This window comes from Aristolochia californica, unplaced genomic scaffold (genome assembly GCF_029961685.1).
Source record: "Aristolochia californica isolate CCGP_79_NKW_82.1479 unplaced genomic scaffold, dmAriCali1.0.hap1 SCAF_16, whole genome shotgun sequence".
Taxonomy (NCBI): domain Eukaryota; kingdom Viridiplantae; phylum Streptophyta; class Magnoliopsida; order Piperales; family Aristolochiaceae; genus Aristolochia; species Aristolochia californica.
In genome coordinates, this window is record NW_027181837.1 from 3,967,923 (window position 1) to 3,986,450 (window position 18,528).

The 18,528-nt window shown below is 36.8% G+C and overlaps 3 protein-coding genes across 3 annotated transcripts; all 3 read right to left on the reverse strand.

Annotated features, from left to right (window-relative positions):
- Window positions 1-722: 722 nt before the first annotated feature.
- On the reverse strand, window positions 723-1,168 carry LOC137953576 (16.0 kDa heat shock protein, peroxisomal-like). Its single transcript, XM_068801006.1, has 2 exons — window positions 1,063-1,168; window positions 723-973 (listed from the first exon to the last, which is right to left on the reverse strand). Exons 1-2 carry the CDS (start codon window positions 1,166-1,168, stop codon window positions 723-725), a joined length of 357 nt encoding a protein of 118 aa, XP_068657107.1.
- Window positions 1,169-1,854: 686 nt separating this feature from the next.
- LOC137953867 (probable UDP-glucosyl transferase 73B6) lies at window positions 1,855-3,473 on the reverse strand. Its single transcript, XM_068801406.1, has one exon. The coding sequence runs from the start codon at window positions 3,377-3,379 to the stop codon at window positions 1,937-1,939; it is 1,443 nt and encodes a 480-aa protein (XP_068657507.1). The 5' UTR covers window positions 3,380-3,473; the 3' UTR covers window positions 1,855-1,936.
- Window positions 3,474-8,974: 5,501 nt separating this feature from the next.
- On the reverse strand, window positions 8,975-18,241 carry LOC137953577 (DEAD-box ATP-dependent RNA helicase 10-like). Its single transcript, XM_068801007.1, has 14 exons — window positions 18,153-18,241; window positions 16,658-16,853; window positions 16,357-16,541; window positions 14,429-14,479; window positions 13,942-14,004; window positions 13,685-13,759; window positions 12,201-12,320; window positions 11,739-11,780; window positions 11,567-11,641; window positions 11,328-11,474; window positions 9,923-10,060; window positions 9,583-9,694; window positions 9,393-9,481; window positions 8,975-9,304 (listed from the first exon to the last, which is right to left on the reverse strand). The coding sequence occupies exons 2-14, from the start codon at window positions 16,788-16,790 to the stop codon at window positions 9,188-9,190; spliced, it is 1,347 nt and encodes a 448-aa protein (XP_068657108.1). The 5' UTR covers window positions 16,791-16,853; window positions 18,153-18,241; the 3' UTR covers window positions 8,975-9,187.
- Between the last annotated feature and the right edge of the window lie 287 nt (window positions 18,242-18,528).

Sequence of the window (18,528 nt, forward strand, 5' to 3'; positions counted from 1 at the left end):
AAGTAAATGTAGTAATGGGAGTTGGAAGAGATATAAAACCGATGTGGGTGATGGAGAGACCAGTGTCATTGCCAATCATAACATCATCAGAGCCAGTATAGGGTATATGAAGATATAAGTTGTTCAAGTCTTTTGAGATCATGGTAAGATGCTCCGCTATCAAGTAACCAAGTAGGACTATTAGAGGTGATGTTAATAGCATAATGAGTTTTTGGCGGTCATGGTATTTATAAAGTATAAAAAGGTGAAAATCTTGTGTTGGTTAGCTGGATTGGTACGAGTTGATCTAATAATATAAAATAAAATAGATAATAAAAAACAAAAAATAATAAACTCGAAAAGAAGAGGGCATCAACTCTTTCCCTATTTTCCTGAGAAAAAACAGAAAAATATGGTAAATTTTATATTAAATAGGGTAAGAGCTGTCGAGATTGGCACTTTATATTTTTATAAATTTTATTATATTATTTTTAAACAGATAATTAAGTATAAATGGATTAAAAAATTATTAAATAATAAATACAAAATAACTAAAATAAGTACAATTGACACGCTACTCTAACATACAGGCTTGGCTTTTTTTTATTATTTTTTATATTTTTAAGAATAATTAAAAAATACACCACTTGAAAGTGAATTACTTTTTTTTAGGAAATTGTTTAGTTATTATTACACAAGCAGAGATTCTCACAAAACCCCAAATGGGGGGCCAAATCCCATTTTCAGATCTTGCTGGAGATGGCGATGTTCCTTGGTCTCGTCTTCGCCGCAGCATACTTGGGCACAACAATCGTCACCACCCCGTTGTCCACTCCGGCTTCGATCGGCAACGCAATCTGCCGCGAGAAATCCCCTCTTCCCCTCTCAGCGAGATGCCAGATCACCTCCTGATTCGATTCCTCTTTCGCTCGTCCTCCCACCAACAACACGCTCCCTTCTTCCAGCTGAACCTTAATGTCATCTCTCCCCAACCCTAGATCAGCCAAAACCTAATTACAGTTTTTTTCTAGTTACAACAAAGAATTAAGATTATTGTTGTTGTTTTCTTTCCAGGTGACATACCAGGGAGAGGAAGGCGTCTCGAGCCAATCCATCTCGGCCATCGACCCGTTCCCGTTCCAGTCACGGTACAGCGGAGGATGCAAGAAAATGCGCGTGAAAGCAGCATCCGCCATGAGATTCCTATGAAGCAGAAGGATTTTTGCGGAAGGTACTCTTTATTTTTTCTAATAAATTAATAATATTTAAAACCTAAGGTTTTGTTTTTAGCATTATTTTGTATCATTCACATGATGTAACGATTGCTAAGTAACGTCCCAACTTGAACTATCTTATAATTAAAAAATTAATTCCCTGGTTGGAAAACGAACACGAACACTAACATCCTAATTTTTGTTATAATTTTAATTAAATGAATTATTTAATTATTTTATTTAAAGAAGAAAACCGGTGGCGTTGACAAATGGTGATGTGTCGGTTTATTCAGAAAAAGGAAATGCAGCCCAAAAGGTTGGCTTTTTGAAAATGTTAATTCCGGCGTCTCCATTAAAGACTGAAACGACAGGCCAGGCTCCTAAAGAAGAAAATGACAATTTCTGGTACCCGGAATCGGTTTTATTCTTCACTGGTCATGCCACGTTCTTTAATTCGTTTGTCTTGCTATCTTCGTCTTCCCGAAGCATTCAGAGCACAGGAGGCAAGAACTTCAAAAAGGTTGGATTTAAAAACGATATTTGCAGGAAAAATGGCTTCAGACTGTAATCATCGTTCAGCTAAGAGCAGCATTTGAGATTGGAAAATACATTATTCACACAGAAAAACAGCCTCTTCGTTTTTTTTATAGTTACACTCACATTGAAGAAGCTGAAGAAAACAAGTAACAGACAGAAAATTAAATTGCATTATGCGACTATTTACTGGGAAAATGGCTTCCGATTTATCTGAATCTTGTCTGGAAGCTCATCATCTTCAACTCATCGATCAAACGATGCAGATCAGTATATGAAGATCCACCCTCTTCAACCGCCCTTTTTCCCATCGCCCCATACTCTCTTGCTTTTGCTCTCATCCTCTTCGCCTCCTCTGTGTCACTCATTACACTTCTTACAGCCTCTTCGATCACCTCCCTCTTTATCATCGGCTTGTTGTTTGCATCATCCAAGGACGAACACAATCCCGCGCCCACTCCGACGCCGATTTTCAGCGCCTTCGTTATTAATTTCTCGTTGAAAAACTGCTCCGCGAAGACCGGCCAAGTGATCATGGGCAGGCCGGCGGTGACTCCTTCCAGGATCGAATTCCATCCACAGTGGGTCACAAACCCTCCTACGGCCGGATGGTTCAGAATCTGAATCTGGCGTGCCCACCCACGGATTATGAAACCTTTACCCTTCATTCTCTCCTCGAATCCCTCCGGCACTTTTTCCTCATCTTTGAGTACCCAGATGAACGAGCAGTCACTGGATTCGAGGGCCATTGCGGTCTCCCGATGCTGTGCAGGGGAAAATTTACAGAGGCTTCCGAAACAGATATAGAGGACTGAATCAGATTTCTGCGTGTCGAGCCAGTTCAGGCAGTCGGGGGCGTCGATTGGAGCTTTCGTCCCTCTCTCAGCGATCTCCGAGGTGTCTCTGTTGCAGAGGGAAACAGGACCCACATGCCACGCCTTTCTTCCGATCTTCTTCCTGACGTGTTCGACGTAGTTCTGCTCTAGCTCGTAGAAGCTGTTCATCACCACCCCATAGCTCTTCGCCTCTCCCTCGCGAATATTCGCCCACAGATCACTGACGTTGGTCTGGGTTTTCAATGCAGCAGGTATTTGGGCTCTGGTCAGCTCGATGTGATCCGGAAGCCCCGGTAAAACGAAAGGCTCGTCCTCCCTCTCAACCTTCAGATGCGGCGAGTACCGCCGCAAGGTGTCGAAAACGCAGAGAGAGAAGATGCTAGACCCATTAAAGGACAACCTGGGAATCCCAAACTTGGTCGCAACGTCAACTGTCCATGGGAAAAATATGTCTGAGACGACGACATCAGGGCGATGCTCTTCAACAAGCTTCTGAAAGGGCTTTTCCAGCGTCCGCAACGCTCTGAAAAACTTGCCTTTCGACTCGGGGCAGTTAATTTTATCCGGGTTTTCGTCTCCTCCAGGCAAGTCTGCTTCCGGCGGATACTGTATCAACAGCAAATCCATAGAATACCCAGAAGCTTGCGCTCGATTTATTGCCTTCCCGTGGATGGAAGCGCCGAGGGGAGTGAGGATTAAGGAAGCTTTCACCCCATGAGCAGCAAACAGCTTGGCCGTGTCCATCATGGGCAACAAATGCCCCTGACTCGCAAAAGGAAAGAAGAAAATATGCAGCAAGGGACCTTCGGAACCCATTTACAGAAAGCCAATTCTTTCCCCCGACAGAGACTGAACTACTGAAAGAGTAAAAGAAGACGAAGATGGACGACCAACAGACTTCGATCTGAATTTATGGAGAAAGGAATAGCTTTTGAGGTTTTTATAGACAAGGCTACTTGAGGAGTGACTCGAGTCCTCTAGAATTATTTCGTCACTCCCCGAAGGCCAGTATCCTCCGGGCAACAGGATCAAACATCTAGAAGACAGGATCAAGCATCTACAAGACGTGGACAGCTAATACTCGCCTGCAACTCGAGCTCCGGGATCGGCTCTTATAAATTACCCAGCCGAGTTCGATCTAACTTCGGTTCAAAAGCTGGCATACCAGCTTGTTAACTGGCTGAGTCAGGAGCGACAAACTTCGTCGTCAACATCTACTCGTCGGGAGCCTCTGTCGCTGTCGATTTCTTCCGATCCTCGTCTATGTCCGTTGTCACCGCTTCTGTCACCGTTAACTGCCTCCGTGTTGCGGCCGTCATCCCTCACGATAAGTCCTAGCCAGTATACCTAACCCCTTTCCTTCGTAGCCAATATATAATTTTTTAAGTAAGATTTTCCAACCAAGATCGGATAGAAAAAACCAAATAGAAATTTTTTGAATAAATATTCGACAGTTTATACTGTAATACTTTTAGTATAAGGTAATTTTTATAGTAATTTTGTGTTTGATATTTTATTTGATTAAAAATTTATCGATAAATATAATAATATATTAGATTGATTATTAATTTTTATTTATTTCCCTAAACGAGGCAATAAGAGGTTCAATTAACTTTTCTAAGAAAAATTAAAAATATTTTTTGTAATTTTCCAATAAGTCACTAATAGTAAAAAGATTTTATTTAAAGATTTTTTTGGAAATATATATTATAAAAAAATATTTCTAATTTTTCCTAAAATATAAATTTTCAACCAAGGACACTAAGGAGGTCATAGTAAATTTATAGCCAGATTAAAAAATTACAAAATAAGCTAGGAGTAAAAAAAAATTAATATTAATGCATTCTAATCTATTATTAAAATTCAATCTTGAACTTTTCCTATCATTTTTTTTTTAAATATATATATAAATTTATATATAATTTATTTAATATATATTTTATATAAAATATTAAATGTAAGTTAAACTCAAACTCAGTTTAGAACTCGGTTAAACGGTCGACTCGAGCTCAAAATTTTAAAATATTCAACTCACATAGGCAAACTCGGTTTGGTTCGGCTCGGTTGGCCGCAATGTCACCCCTACCTGCAACCTTAGTGCCAGCAAGCAAAGAGGGAGCAGCGAGAAAATGGGTTCGAGTTACACAATAAGAAAGAAGAAAAAGTCAAAGTACTGTTCCAGACTGCAAGAAAAACAATATTTTTCGTTTCTTGTCCCCTACCCCAAAGACTCGCCCCGTGTAGTCTGCGTGTAATTTCTGAACTAACAGACAGAAGCTCAGGTTGACGATTTTTCTACCTTCACCTTCGGGAAGAAGCACGTATGGCCGGCCGACGTCTCCTGCTCCATACCCAGAAAATCGTTCCCCATGCCGTACTTTTCCCTCTTTGATGTGGATATTTATGATCCGTCTCTGTACGCAATTTAATGTGGGTGGCACTTGTACAGCAAAATATTCCATTTATTAGTAGTAGAGCATCTCCGGCCTCTTCTAGAAGCTTCTATAAACTTTTAGTAAAAAAGTTGGCTTTGTTTAAACACTAAATATTATTGTAAATTATCTTACACAGTTGTTTAGTGTGCTTCAACAAAAAGAATAAAAGAAGTCAACTTATTTGTAACTCTCAATGAAGTGGATGTATCAACTAATAAGATGACTAAGAGTTGAGTTTATACCAAACCTATAGAAAAATAATTTTCGGCTATATATTCCAATTTTACTCTTTTGAAAAGAAAAAACTCCAATTTTTTCATTTTCTCTTCACTATCTTTTCATTCAAAGTTCCATCAAGCTCTACTTCTCGTGCTTAAAGATTTAAAGGTTTGGATCTCACTTGGAGAAGGGTTTTTTGTCCAAAAGAAAGTTATAAGTTTGATTTTATTTATTTGTATTTTAATTTTCTTTATTATAGATTCTCTAGTACCTTAAACTTAGAATAATTAGAGGTTCAGTTTTAAATTACTTTCAATGGCAATTTGGTTCTATCATAAATAAACAAACTCGTACTTCTCAATTCCAACGACCATCTCCAACCCATCAGATAAAAAATAGCCCAGTAACCAATAACCATTTCATATTGCACCACAATTTCCTCCTCTGTAATGTTTATGTTCATGTAGAAACATTATCGTCATTGTTTCTTAATTTAAAAAAAAAAAAAAGGTACTGCAAACTGGGCACCGAAAAAAGTAGAACTCGTATTGATTTGGTATCAATAGTGACAGAATCAAATTGACAAGAAAAATATTACAAAAGACTCCACCTTATGACTCATCAAGACTACCTGTTCTTTGATTTTTTTAAATTTCTTTCTCGACTTCCGAGTTAGCAGTCCTTGGATTTCTTTCTCTCCCTCATCTTCTCCTCCTCCTCTTATAAGGAGGGTGTTCCTTCATTTCCTACACGTTTCTTCTATTTAATATCTACATCAATAAAAGGGAAATATTTCAAAAGAGTTTTTAGCAATAGTGACCATACCGCAAGAGTTTTTTCTTTGGCTTGTTTGACCTCTATCGACTTCAAACAAGTAGCCTCTTCATTGCACTGAAATACAGGAGGTTTCTTGCCTGCAACCATTCATTAAAAGAAGTAAAAGAAATGAATTAGATCCTTCACATTTTGATTAGTACACATGCACGTTCAAAAGAGTTCCATACCGATCAACCCTTCTATCAATTCCTTATCACCTTCATTGACCAATGAAATGGCCACCCCATAACGTCCACTACGTGTACTCCTACCCACTCGATCAAAATAATCCTGCATCAAAGTTTAAAACATTTTGGAATATCTGAGTATAATCATCCATGCTTCATTTTTTGTTAGTTTTTTTAGAATCATAACTCAATTTGAAAATTTCTACAGAAACCATGGAAAGATTATTAGGTATCCAAGGCATCATTGGACTATTATAAAGTAATGCCATACTTTTTCAAAAAAAAAAAAAGAAGTTGCCTCTGCCCAACTAACCATAGAAATGTTATCGTTGATAACCATATTCACACAAGGAATATCTAGCTTGCTAGCAACATCGGTGCAAATAAGAATTTTACAATCTCTAACTTTGATCTTGTTCAAGGCATCTAGTGTCTTTTCCTGTTACAGAAACCAAATGAAGTAAATAGAACATATCAAATTTTATTTATCAGCTTAGGCAATCATTCCTAGCAGTTGAGACTAACTACCCCAGTAATTAAACAACTAGTATAGCACAAGTGAAAAAAAAAAAAAAGTCTTGGAAATAGTTCAAGCATGTACAAGATAGACCCAGTAGTGCACCATTTAGAAGGGGTTTCTTCTTGTCATTGTTACTTAGGGGGGGAATGATACCCTGCAACCATCCCTTAGGTGTGGGATATATCTTCCTTTTTGTAAAAGTCTAGCTAGGTATTATTCGTCATTAACTTTTCCTTTCTTAATAAAATCATGCACATTGTTGTCAATTAAAAGAAAATCGGTATGTTCATGTTTTCTATGAGGTGGTTAAGGAAGCAAAAAGAAAACCCTCAACCCATAGGCAACTGCAACTAGGCCTCTCACTTGGTATAAATTAAGAAACAAAAGGAGAAAATTATGTCCAAAGGAATGTTATAAAAATTGACACAGTCACCGACAAGTAAGTTGGTTGTGTGCGGTTGAACCCAGGTCACAAGGTTTAACCGGCAGTTGACCTGGGATGACATCAGCTGAGGTCATTTTCTTCTTTAAAATGAAAAAAAAAAGAATTCCAGACCAGAGAAGTTTTTCCTTGGATGTGCATTTGAGGAGTGGGCACGTTCTGTATGGTGAAAGGAAGGGTTGGCGAGAGAGTAAAGGAGCCTTGAAACAGCAAGCTATTTCTAGAATGAATTATTTTCTCAAAGTCACAACCAACACATCCACACTTCTTTCTTTTTATGTCAACTTACTGAATAAGGAACCAAAATTCAGAGATTCTCATATATGAAACAGCATGACAAAAGTCATGAAACACGAGAATTGCTTGAGGAACATAATTGCTGCTAACAATGTCAAGGTAATAAATGATAGCCCACGGGAGATAAAAAATAGAGCCAAAAACAAAGCTTTTAAATTTAAGCTCAAATGGAACCGAAACGCTGGATCAGAGATTTGCTCTGATACCAATTGTAAGCCTTAAACATGAATTTCTAATAACAACATGAAATTCATCATATAAATTAAACGGAAGCTAAATCATACCTCCTTTCATATGCTTCAAATTCCGTTCTCTGTTCGGCGCTTCCGATCTCTGAGTACTCACGGCGATGGCTCAACTGAAGGGGCTTGAGTGACGAGACAGGGGACCGAAAACAACCAACTAAAGCCAACCTCCCATCAAGGTTATTCATGGCTTCGTGTTACCGAGGGAGTTGCAACTGCCAGAAGTTTGAGACCACAATTAATGAGAAAATCGTTTCACATAAAAACGATTAACACTGACATTTTGACATCCCGATCCACGAAAGAAAAACCACCGCCAAGTACGGGAAATAATCGAACAAACACAAGAACAATAATAATGCGAATAAGAGAATCCAACCTCTACGCCTTTCGGCATAACCTCCCTGGCGTGGCGTAGAGATCTCCTCCGGAAGCAAAGTTTAGCTACGTGGCTTGTTCAAGTAGTTCTTCCCTCCAACGTGAGGCGATGGGGAGAAGAAAATGACAAACACAAGTTTAGCCGCAGTATTTATACCCCGAGGCGGTGGGGAGAAGAAAACGACATAAGAAATATAAATTGGAAACTATCGTTTTAAAATTTGGAAATTAAGAAATAATAAATAAATGATCTAATGCACTTTTTTGTCTTTTATAAAACAGAAAGAGAAAATCATGTCCAAAAGAATGTTATAAAAATTGACACAATCACGGACATTCTTGTGAATATCATCATTTTATAAAGAAAAAGTTTTATGCAATGAAACATAGGTAAATATGAATTCAAGGTCATAGCTTCATTTAAAAAAAAATGCTTATAAAAATTTGTTTACCAATGTGACAAAACCTAGGTAGGCTAATTTCAGAATAACTAGTTGGACTAGTTTAACATCAGAATAAATAACTAATTTTTAGTGACATTAATGTACAATAACCATGATTATGAAAGCTTTACATTTACTACTTGGACTAGTTTGGTCAAATATCTAATACTTCCTCCTTCTCTAGCATGTATCATTTAATGTCTCCAATTTCGTCAGTATTGATACAATACCTTAAGATATTACATCTTATATTTTATTTTTTATTACTTTTAAAAAATCTTTAAAGATAAGTTGGTGGTCGGATTCAATGCCCATGAAGTTCTCATATTATCAAGGTGCATCAGAAAGAACAGCCATGGTTAGACGTGGACTGAATCTCATGGAACTGGTTCAGTTATAAATTACTTTCAAGGGCATTTTGGCACCATCATAAATAAACAAACTCATACTTCTCAATTCCAACGACAATCCCCAACCCACAAACAACCGGAAGCTTCTGCATGAACCACAATTTCTTTGTCTGTAATGTTTCTGTACATGTAAACACAGTATCGCCTTTGGTTTTTTTATAAATAAATAAATAAATAAATAATAAAGTCTCAACAACACTCCTCGAAGCAGAATCACGTTTCTAAGAACACTTAACTGTTCTTTGATTTTTTAAACTTCTTTCTCGACTTCCGTGTTAGCAATTCTTCCATTTCTCTATCTCCATCTTCTCCTCTTCTTCTCTTAAAATCAAAGTCTTCCTTCATTTTCTACACGTTTACAAAAACAATCTATTTAATATTCACATCAATAAAAGCGAATGTTTCAAATGAATTTTTAACCAAGTAGTGATCATACCACAAGAGCTTTTCTTTTGGCTTCATTGACACTTTCTAACATAAAAAGAACTTCCTCTTCCACACACGGAAATTCAGGAAGTTCTTTGCCTGCAACCATTCATTAAAAGAAGTAAAGAAAGATGAGTTAGATCATTTGCATTTGGATTAGAACACATGAACGTTCAACAATTCAAGAGAGAGTTCTATACCAATCAGCCTCTCTATCATTATGTACCACTCGACTTCATATTGGTTCAGCAATGAAATGGCCAACCCAGAACGTCCAGCACGCGCAGTCCTACCCACTCGATGAATATAATCCTGCATCAAAGTTTAAGAAAATACAGTAAAATATTTTGGAATATTGAGTATGACCACACATGCTTCATTTTTTGTTAGCTTCTAGAATCACAACTCAATTTGAAATTTTCTACAAGAACCATGGAAAGATTCCCAAGTATCCAAGGCATCATGAGACTACTATGAATCAATGTCATACGTTTTCAGAAAAACAAAAAAAAAGTAAAAAGTTACCACTGGCCAACGGACCTTAGAATTTCTAGGTATGTCATAATTGATGACCATATCCACAGAAGGAATATCTAGCCCTCTGCTAGCTACATCAGTGCAGACAAGAATGTTGCACTCTCCAGTTTTGAACTTGTTTAAGGCACATAGTCTCTTTGTCTGTTACAGGAACCAAATGAAGTAAATAGAACATATCAAATTTTATTTATCAGCTGAGGCATCATTCTTAGCAGTTAAGACTAACTACCCCAGTAACCGAACAACCAGGTGTCACACATGAAAAAATAAATCTTGGAGATAGTTCAGCCATGTATAAGATAGACCCAGTACTGCACCACTTAGAAGAGGTTTCTTCTTGTCAAATGTTACTTTGAGGGGAATGAGATACCCTGCAACCATCCCATACGTGCGGGATATACCTTTATTTTGTAAAAAGGCTGGCTAGGCATTATTCATTATTAACTTTTTAACATAATCATGCACATAATTGTCAATTTAAAGAAAATCTGAATGTTCATGTTTTCATCGAGATAGTTAAGGAAGCAAAAAGAAAAACCTTAACCCATAGGCAACTGTAGCGAGGCCTCTCCCTTGACAGTATTCACAAGAACATCAGGTTAAAAGTATCCTACTAATCAAAGTAGGTAAAAGTTTAAATACCCAATACTGTTCTGTAGATCACAAAGTTGTTGATCCCGGGTGAAGCCTATATTTATGATGATATGGGCATACCATCTAAATTCAGATGCTAAAAAACACTAGCTTAGCACCAAATGACTGCTCCAAATTCATATGCCACTTCTTCCAGTTCCGCATTTAGTTCTTAAAATAATTCCAGAGCTTTCTTCACTTACGTCAGAAGACAAGTTTTTAGTATTCATTTTCTACTTTTGGAGCTATACTTTTCTTATGAAACTAAGACAGGATAGGTGTAGATGTAGCCTGGATCTTAAGCGTAAGCCAAGTCAAAACCAGATTTCGTCCGTCATACTCATTGATCCCACAATTTTTATCCTGGTCCTTGAAACAGGGTCAAACAGAAGATGGATTGCATCAAACTCCCCTGATGGGACCTAATTCTCACATACTTCTTCTTTTCCATATATAGCATTCAAAAATAGAAATCATTTACTATTTTTTTTAAACTGCTTCAACATATAAGCATATACTAATGTCAATTGCAATAAAGCTGTTTAATTTATGTTCAATGTTGGATTATGGTGCTAAAAGTTCTATTTGAGAAGTATAACAGTTCTCCATCCACTAAAGATTATCGTAATGTACAAAGAAAAAGCACAAAATTGAAATCCAACTCATATCCGCTGTAGTCAGAAACCTCAACCTCTATAAGTAAAAAAAAAAAAAAATGCAAACAGCAGAAACAAGAGTCTACTTTATTAGTTATGGAGCATCCAGCAATCAATACCTGAGTCATTTGACCACTTATTGGAATCGCATTCAATCCACGCTGCCGCAGTATTAGTGACAGTAACCTTGTTGATTCACAGGTACGGGTAAAGACCATTGATGTACTCCGAGACATCTCACTAAGAATATATACAAGATAGCAATCCTGGGTACGCAGATATGGAAAGAAGACAAAGACACCAAAGTGAAAACTAATGAGTAAAAACTTTTTTTAGAGTACAAAGGAAGAAAATTAACCTTATATTTTGCTGGCAACAACTTATACTGCTGCTTCAGTGTATCAACAGTTGAATATTTTGTGGATGCCTCAAGCTGAAAGTATAAAAGAAAGTTGAAAATTATGGCCCTTGCTTAGAGATGTGTGACAATCAGTAAATGAAGAAGAACAAAAGATTGGTTTTAGATCTACCTTCACAGGGCTCTTAAGGCATGCACGTTGAAGCTTGCTTACCTGCAATAACACAACCACTTAGGCAGCTTGTTTCCCAAAATTATTTCTAAGGCAAAAGACCCCCTCCTATGCTTCAAAGAATAAGTAAAATGAACCTTCCACTATATATGTTTAATCTGATAGTAGGATCTTATTTCATTTTGGGCACAAGTTATCTATAGTGTCTTGATCCGATCAGTTACTCCACAGTAGTGACAGTATGCACCCCAATCATCCTTTTTGGGTGCAGATATACTTTAATAACTGATGAGGATCTTCATGAACTCTCAAATTTTATAAAGAAACATTACTGCACATTTATAATTGTCCTGCTAAATTTCATGGCTATCGCAGCTCAAACACTAGGATTTAATACAAACTTGTATTTTTTTACATTGAGATTAAAATCTACAGTGAGCACCTCGGACAGAATTTATGTACCTTTTTGGTCATAGTAGCAGAGAATAAGTATGTTTTCCGCTCCCGGGGAATAACCCTCAAAATTATATCAATCTCTTTTTCAAAATCCATGTTTAATAACCTATCTGCCTCATCCAAAACCTGTAAATGTACAAGAATTCAATATAAAATAAAAAAGAAAGTAAGCAATAAATTCATTTGTGCAAGGATGGGAGAGAGTGGGTTTAGAAAAGAAAAAACTTTTCATCAATATTTACTTTCATGGAATTCTCTTTCTGACTGTCATTTTAAATAAAAAAAATTCTTTTATGGTATATGACCCTATATGAGAATGGGACACAGTAGTAATTTGGAAATTAAGGATAATAAATAAATGATCTAGAGCACAACAGACAATGGAGAAATCCATTTTTTTTCTTTTATTAAACAAAAGGAGAAGATTATGTCCAAATGACAAAAGACACCAGGAAGAGTGGGCTCCACCTCATCCCAACCTTTTTTTTTTTGCAACAGAAGTGGGTTCCCCTACCCTCCCCCGTGTTTCTCGATGGTAAGGAAGGTGGGGGATTTCCCCCCACAATGATAGAAGAGCTAGCCAGCAATCTGGACTCTGTCAGCCACTTTACTTGCAAAAACAACAAACCAGGTCTGGACAATCGGTCAGGTTTTGGACCGATTATAAGTCTTGCACAATAGTGACAAAGGAAAGGGATTGGGTCCAGATGAACATAGGTCGGTTGGTTCGGTCTGTGTTTTACAACACTGGTCCAAAACAGCAAAGCACCATATATATTTCATAACATAATTGTCAAACAAAAAACCATACACCAACAAGAAACGGCAAAAAAAAGCACAGAAGCTACCTAACTCCTTTTTCTTATTGGTCTTACTGCTTTCATCATTTCAAGGGTTGAAGAATGGACAGGAAGATGACCACATTATATCAGCACGTAATGAAAACGTCACCTTGGGCCAACCAACTCTTGCTAGATTATATTATTTTCTCAAGAGTCACAACTGACTGAACAAGAAACCAGAATTCAGAGATTCTCTTACATGAAACAGCATGACCAAAGTCGTGAAACACGAGAATTCCTTGACGAACATAATTAATTCTAACAAGCTCAAGCTAGTAAATGATAGCCCACTAGAGGCAAAAGTGTAAAATTCCTGCTGAAATTAAGAACTTTACGAAGGATCTCTTCTGATGCGGATGGCCAATCCTTGGTAAAAACACTCAAACAGATATCTTAGTATTCAAGGTTTTTTTTCCAGACACAGAAATTCTCAATTCACCAACATTGCCTACCACTCTGGAGTTTGAAAAAAAAAGACTTCGTATCTCGTGAGGATTGGAGAAAAACAAATGACCTGAAAGGGAGTTTTTCTTTGAGCTCTATTTTTTGAACATCATAGCTTTTACGCTACTACAATGAGTACCAAACTCTGCATTTCAGAAACTTGACTTAATTAACAGAAATTTTATACTTAAGAAAACCACATACCAAGAACTTCAAAGAGCGCAGGTTGAAACCCTTAGTATTAGAGAGGTGATCCAGAAGGCGTCCTGGAGTCCCAACCTAAAAACAAAATCAACAGAAAAAATGAATATTAAATTAAAGCACATGGCCATGAAGAAAAGTTTTAAAAAGCAAACAGCAGGCCTTCACCAGAAAAATGTCTCAGAATTATCAGCAGACACTCGTCACTGAAATAAGATAGTATTAAAGTTGAGTTAAATAGAGAAGCTCTGAAAGTTTACCACAATATGAGGCCGCTTTTCAATAGCCTTTTGCTGTGCTACATGTTCTACTCCTCCAACTAGCTGCATGTAAGTTCAAATTTTCATGATCAACAAAGTCAAACACGAAAGAATCAGAAATTGAAACAAACCACACACGATAAAATATAAAGTTTTTTCCTTTTTTCAATAGAAAATACAAATTTTTTTCTAAAATAATGAGAATTTCATTAAGATGAAGCACATGAAAAAGGGTTTTTTACAATAATGAGAATTTCATTAAGATGAATCACATGAAAAAAAAGGAATAGGGAAAGGCCAAACAAGCAAATGATAACAACTGGAATAGAAAATATAGGAACAACTAAAGGATAGCTCTCTCCTACAACAAGTTGCTGACAAGAGACACAACATGGACCACAGATGAGGCATAGAGTTAGTGCTACATACAGAATGAGCCCTACAAGTCTGGACTCATCCAAATAGATCATGAATCTTATCGTAATACTAAGAAAATGCCAAGGTCAAACACAATGTCAAGAGAACCATCCAATAACCACTGATGAATCACTCTCCATGATCAACGAGGAAGAAAAATACTGCCAAGAGAGTCACATCCTGTGCAGGAGAGAAAAAAACTTCCAATAATGAGTAGAAATGGGGATAACTAGAGACCAAATGATCAAGGATCCATATTGACAATAAGAGATTTTTTTACAGGTGATAGTAACAATTAGATATTGAAAAACAACGACAAGCCCAATTTCAAAAAATAAAAAAATAAAAAAAGAAGAAGAAGACAAGCCAATCTGACAAAATGGCTATGGATGTTCAACCAAAGGCCATCCAGTCAATTCAGGGCCAGGATCTCCATATATGGGCATGCGGAAACCAGTCTATTTTACAAAGATCTACTAAATCTTTACCATCTCTCATGGTCAAAAGCACAAGAAGATTGTTAGATATTAAAAATAACATTTTTTTGAACTAATAAAAGGATTTTATTGATATCAAATATCATAAGAGGAGGTAGGGAAACCCATCCATTACGTCACAAATTGAAAACACTCCCGACAACAAGATGTTGCCAAGACACTGTAGGCTACAGAAGCAGAATTTGCTAATCAACAAGGATAAGAGCCTCCTAATACCGGTTAGTCATTCTGAGATGAACTTGGATGCAACTTTAACATGGCATCTAAGAGATTTCAAGAGCATCCACGCTTGAGGGAGAGTAAAAAATAGTCCCACATGGGTCATAAAGCTCAATTTTGATGGATTGCCTGAGGCAACCGAAGTCCTGCAGGGTTTGGATGTGTTTTCAGGACACATGAAAAAGTCATTATTGCTTTTTATTCTGGACCTCTTCAAAATTCTGACACTATCACTGCTGAACTTCAAGCTCTTAGACATGAACTTCTTACCTGAGGCAACCGAAGTCCTGCAGGGTTTGGATGTGTTTTCAGGACACATGAAAAAGTCATTATTGCTTTTTATTCTGGACCTCTTCAAAATTCTGACACTATCACTGCTGAACTTCAAGCTCTTAGACATGAACTTCTTACCTTCAAAGAACAGCCGAGCACACAATTATGAATTGAAGGTGACTTCAACATGGCAATTAGATGGTTCTCTAAAGAATTGGATCCTCCTTAGCAACATCAGCAGACCTTTCATTACATTACAAAAATCTCCTTGCAGTTTGTTTGTTCTTGGAACTATGCTTATTACTTGAAAAGAGGTCTCCTATCCCATCAGTTTGCTAGATTGGGTCATCATCAACAATATACTGTAATCACCAAAATATTGTAATTAACATTAGTGACCTTGTGTTTCTTAGCTCCCCTTGGTTTAGCTCTCATTGGTGGGGGCTGTTTTCTGGGCTGCATTCATTTCCTCTTGTTTTCTCTTTAATAAATTTTGCACATTTTAAAAAATTCAAGTTATACCCTTCAAGATAAATTACTAAAATACCTGGATGGCATTTCTCGACTCTTTTTGAAAAGAAGACAATTTTAGTGAAAAATATGATAGCAAAGAGATTATATGTATAGGGACATGAAAATGATAAAGGTAATTTTCAAATCAGGCCCTTTTGGATGTCATGTTTCGTCTATATGATCAGAATCTCATGGACACACATGGCCTCACTATATCATTTCAAAAAAATTAAAAGGATTCACTAATAGTATACTCAAACATAAAAAAGTCAGACAATCATATTTTTTTAAAACAAAGTGTTGGCAACAAAGCCCAACGAGAGAGAACAGGAAGCAGGGTGGGCTCCTTCCCCCTGTTGTCCACATGACAGGATCTACCAGTGGGTTGCAGGTGGTTGGAAGGGCCTCCTATCAGTGAGATTTTAACCCCAGAGAGCAAGAGAGAGTCAGAGACTTCTCATGCTTCTGACTGTCTTAAAAAATGAGGTGAGACAACTGGAAGTAAATATGGAGGAACTAAAAATAGATGGTAAAAGAAAATGAAAAGATTAAAACACCTTGTTGGTGAAAGCACACATGCAATGAATGACTGGGGCTTCTCTAAAAGTGCTTGAAGAATCGGCAATGCAAAAGCACCAGTCTTACCGGAGCCAGTTTGTGCAAGCCCAATTAGATCTTTTCCTGAAATATTCAGCTCATTTATAAAACAAATTTAAACAAAATGTATTGGTGGTCGTAGTGAGACAGACTCAAAAATGAATAAATAAAAAGAGAAGGAGAAGATTGCAAGAATAAACCTTCTAGCGCATGAGGAATGGCTTCTGCTTGAATCTTAGATGGGGCCTTCCATCCTAGACTTTCACAGGCTTCAGCGAGTGGGTCACAGAGGCCCAAACTCTTGAAGGTTTTATCTTCTTCAAAATCCCCCATCAGTGTTTTCAAGGAGACTTGAGTTTCACAGCTAAGTAATGAAGGCACTTTATGTCATGTACTCTGTATTTGTGAGGAACACAAGCTCTTAACATTACAAAACTATAGATCAAACTTCTGAAAAAAGTAAAAATTAAAAAATAAAAAAAACCAATACAAGGTTAATTTAAGTTAATAAAAGCAGCAATCATTTTTATCTTTTTCTTTTAAATAGTGGATTCAATACAAGAAGACAACAATCCCAAAAGGGGAAGCATGCATAAGGCTTCAAAGAAGCATATACCTATTTGCACATTCATTCCAATTATACTAAACCCTAGAGATACCCGTAGGCAAAAAAAAATTAAGCATTCCAGTTCCAATATCAGAATTCAATACAAATCCACAAATAAAATAATAAGCATATTCAACTAAAAATGAGTCATGAATATTGTTATAAATATTATAAAACTGCAATGCATTCAAAAATATTAAAAAAAAAAAAAAGCAGTCAAAGACATTTCATACATTGAACAACAACCCCATGGCAAGTAAACCAACCCATAAAATAGTACAAAACAAATATAACTTTGACTTTATCATTAAGTAAAATCCTTCCCAATAATCTATCACCTCTTTTAGATTGCCCTTATGCCTGACAAGCTGAGGATTTTTATAATTTCTTATGGCATATCCTTACCAGCAAACTCCTTGAATAGTGTGGCACAAATCCCAAGCTTGCCTTATAGTTGCTGCTCTACACACAGTTTTCTTCTTTCTTATCTTTCTTTTTCTTCTTCATCTCCTCTGTATTTATTTATTATACAAATTTACATGGTATCAAAGTGATAAAATTCAAGCTTGGCAAGTTCTACACAGTCCCCATTCTTTTTTTTTTAAACAACAACTTTTACTGGGAGAATTTCTACAAAAGGTCAGACCTTTTCACCTTTCCTTGAGCCATTACTACTTGGTTGATGGCTCGTACTACCAATTGAGCAATTATTATGTGTTATAGTGCCCTAAAGAGTTATCTCCTATCTCTGCTCAGATCTAGATCACTTTTTTTTTGTTTTTTTGAGAAAGGTGAGAGTATATTAAGCTAAAAGACAAAGAACAACAAAAACTGGAGGATGTCGACTGGGCTTGAGTTGCAGCAGCGGTCGGTCAGACGGCAAAGAGCGGATCATCGACGAGTTGTCTGAAGACCGACGACGAAAGGAGGCGAAAAGGGAGAAAATTTGCAGAAGTTCGAAGTGAGCTTGAATGTTTTTTTTTTTGGCGCAAAGACGATTGAAATGTTCTGGGTGTCGTTGATGGCAGGTAAAGCGGACTTCAGCGACGGAAAGAGGAAAGAGAAAATAAGAGGGAGGTTTCCCATACCTGGAGGCTCGGCGATCTGTCGCAAAGGGTCTCCGGCGAAGCAACAGGCTTCGGCGAGGACAAGGAGACGGAATGGTGCGAGTTTTTAGAAGGCAGAATTAAAATTTTCAATTCATTCAATAATTCTTCAATTACACATATAATGGGTTTAAATAACGACCAAACCTAAAATATTTTAAAATAACTAAAATACCCTCAATAAGTAAAAATGCTTCTAAAGACCAAAATACCCAATTAGCCCTAATCCACTTCAGGAATATCAATTTCAGTATTCTAAACCCAATATACCTCTCATCGTACTTAAATAAAATCAGAGCATGATATTTTAGAACCAATTCAACCTTAATCCAAATTTAGGAACTTTAATTTCATCGTT

What these genes read in the sequence shown, in the direction of transcription:
- LOC137953576 (XM_068801006.1), bottom strand. Translation starts at nt 1,168, where the DNA reads ATGCTGCTTTCACGCGCATTTTCTTGCATCCTCCGCTGTACCGTGACT. An exon ending in GAGACGCCTTCCTCTCCCTG is followed by an intron (nt 974 to 1,062) that starts GTATGTCACCTG and finishes TGGCTGATCTAG; the next exon opens with GGTTGGGGAGAGATGACATT.
- LOC137953867 (XM_068801406.1), bottom strand. Translation starts at nt 3,379, where the DNA reads ATGGGTTCCGAAGGTCCCTTGCTGCATATTTTCTTCTTTCCTTTTGCG.
- LOC137953577 (XM_068801007.1), bottom strand. Translation starts at nt 16,790, where the DNA reads ATGGGGGATTTTGAAGAAGATAAAACCTTCAAGAGTTTGGGCCTCTGT. An exon ending in TTGACCTTGGCATTTTCTTA is followed by an intron (nt 14,005 to 14,428) that starts GTATTACGATAA and finishes ACTTACATGCAG; the next exon opens with CTAGTTGGAGGAGTAGAACA. An exon ending in GCCTTAAGAGCCCTGTGAAG is followed by an intron (nt 11,642 to 11,738) that starts GTAGATCTAAAA and finishes TTATACTTTCAG; the next exon opens with CTTGAGGCATCCACAAAATA.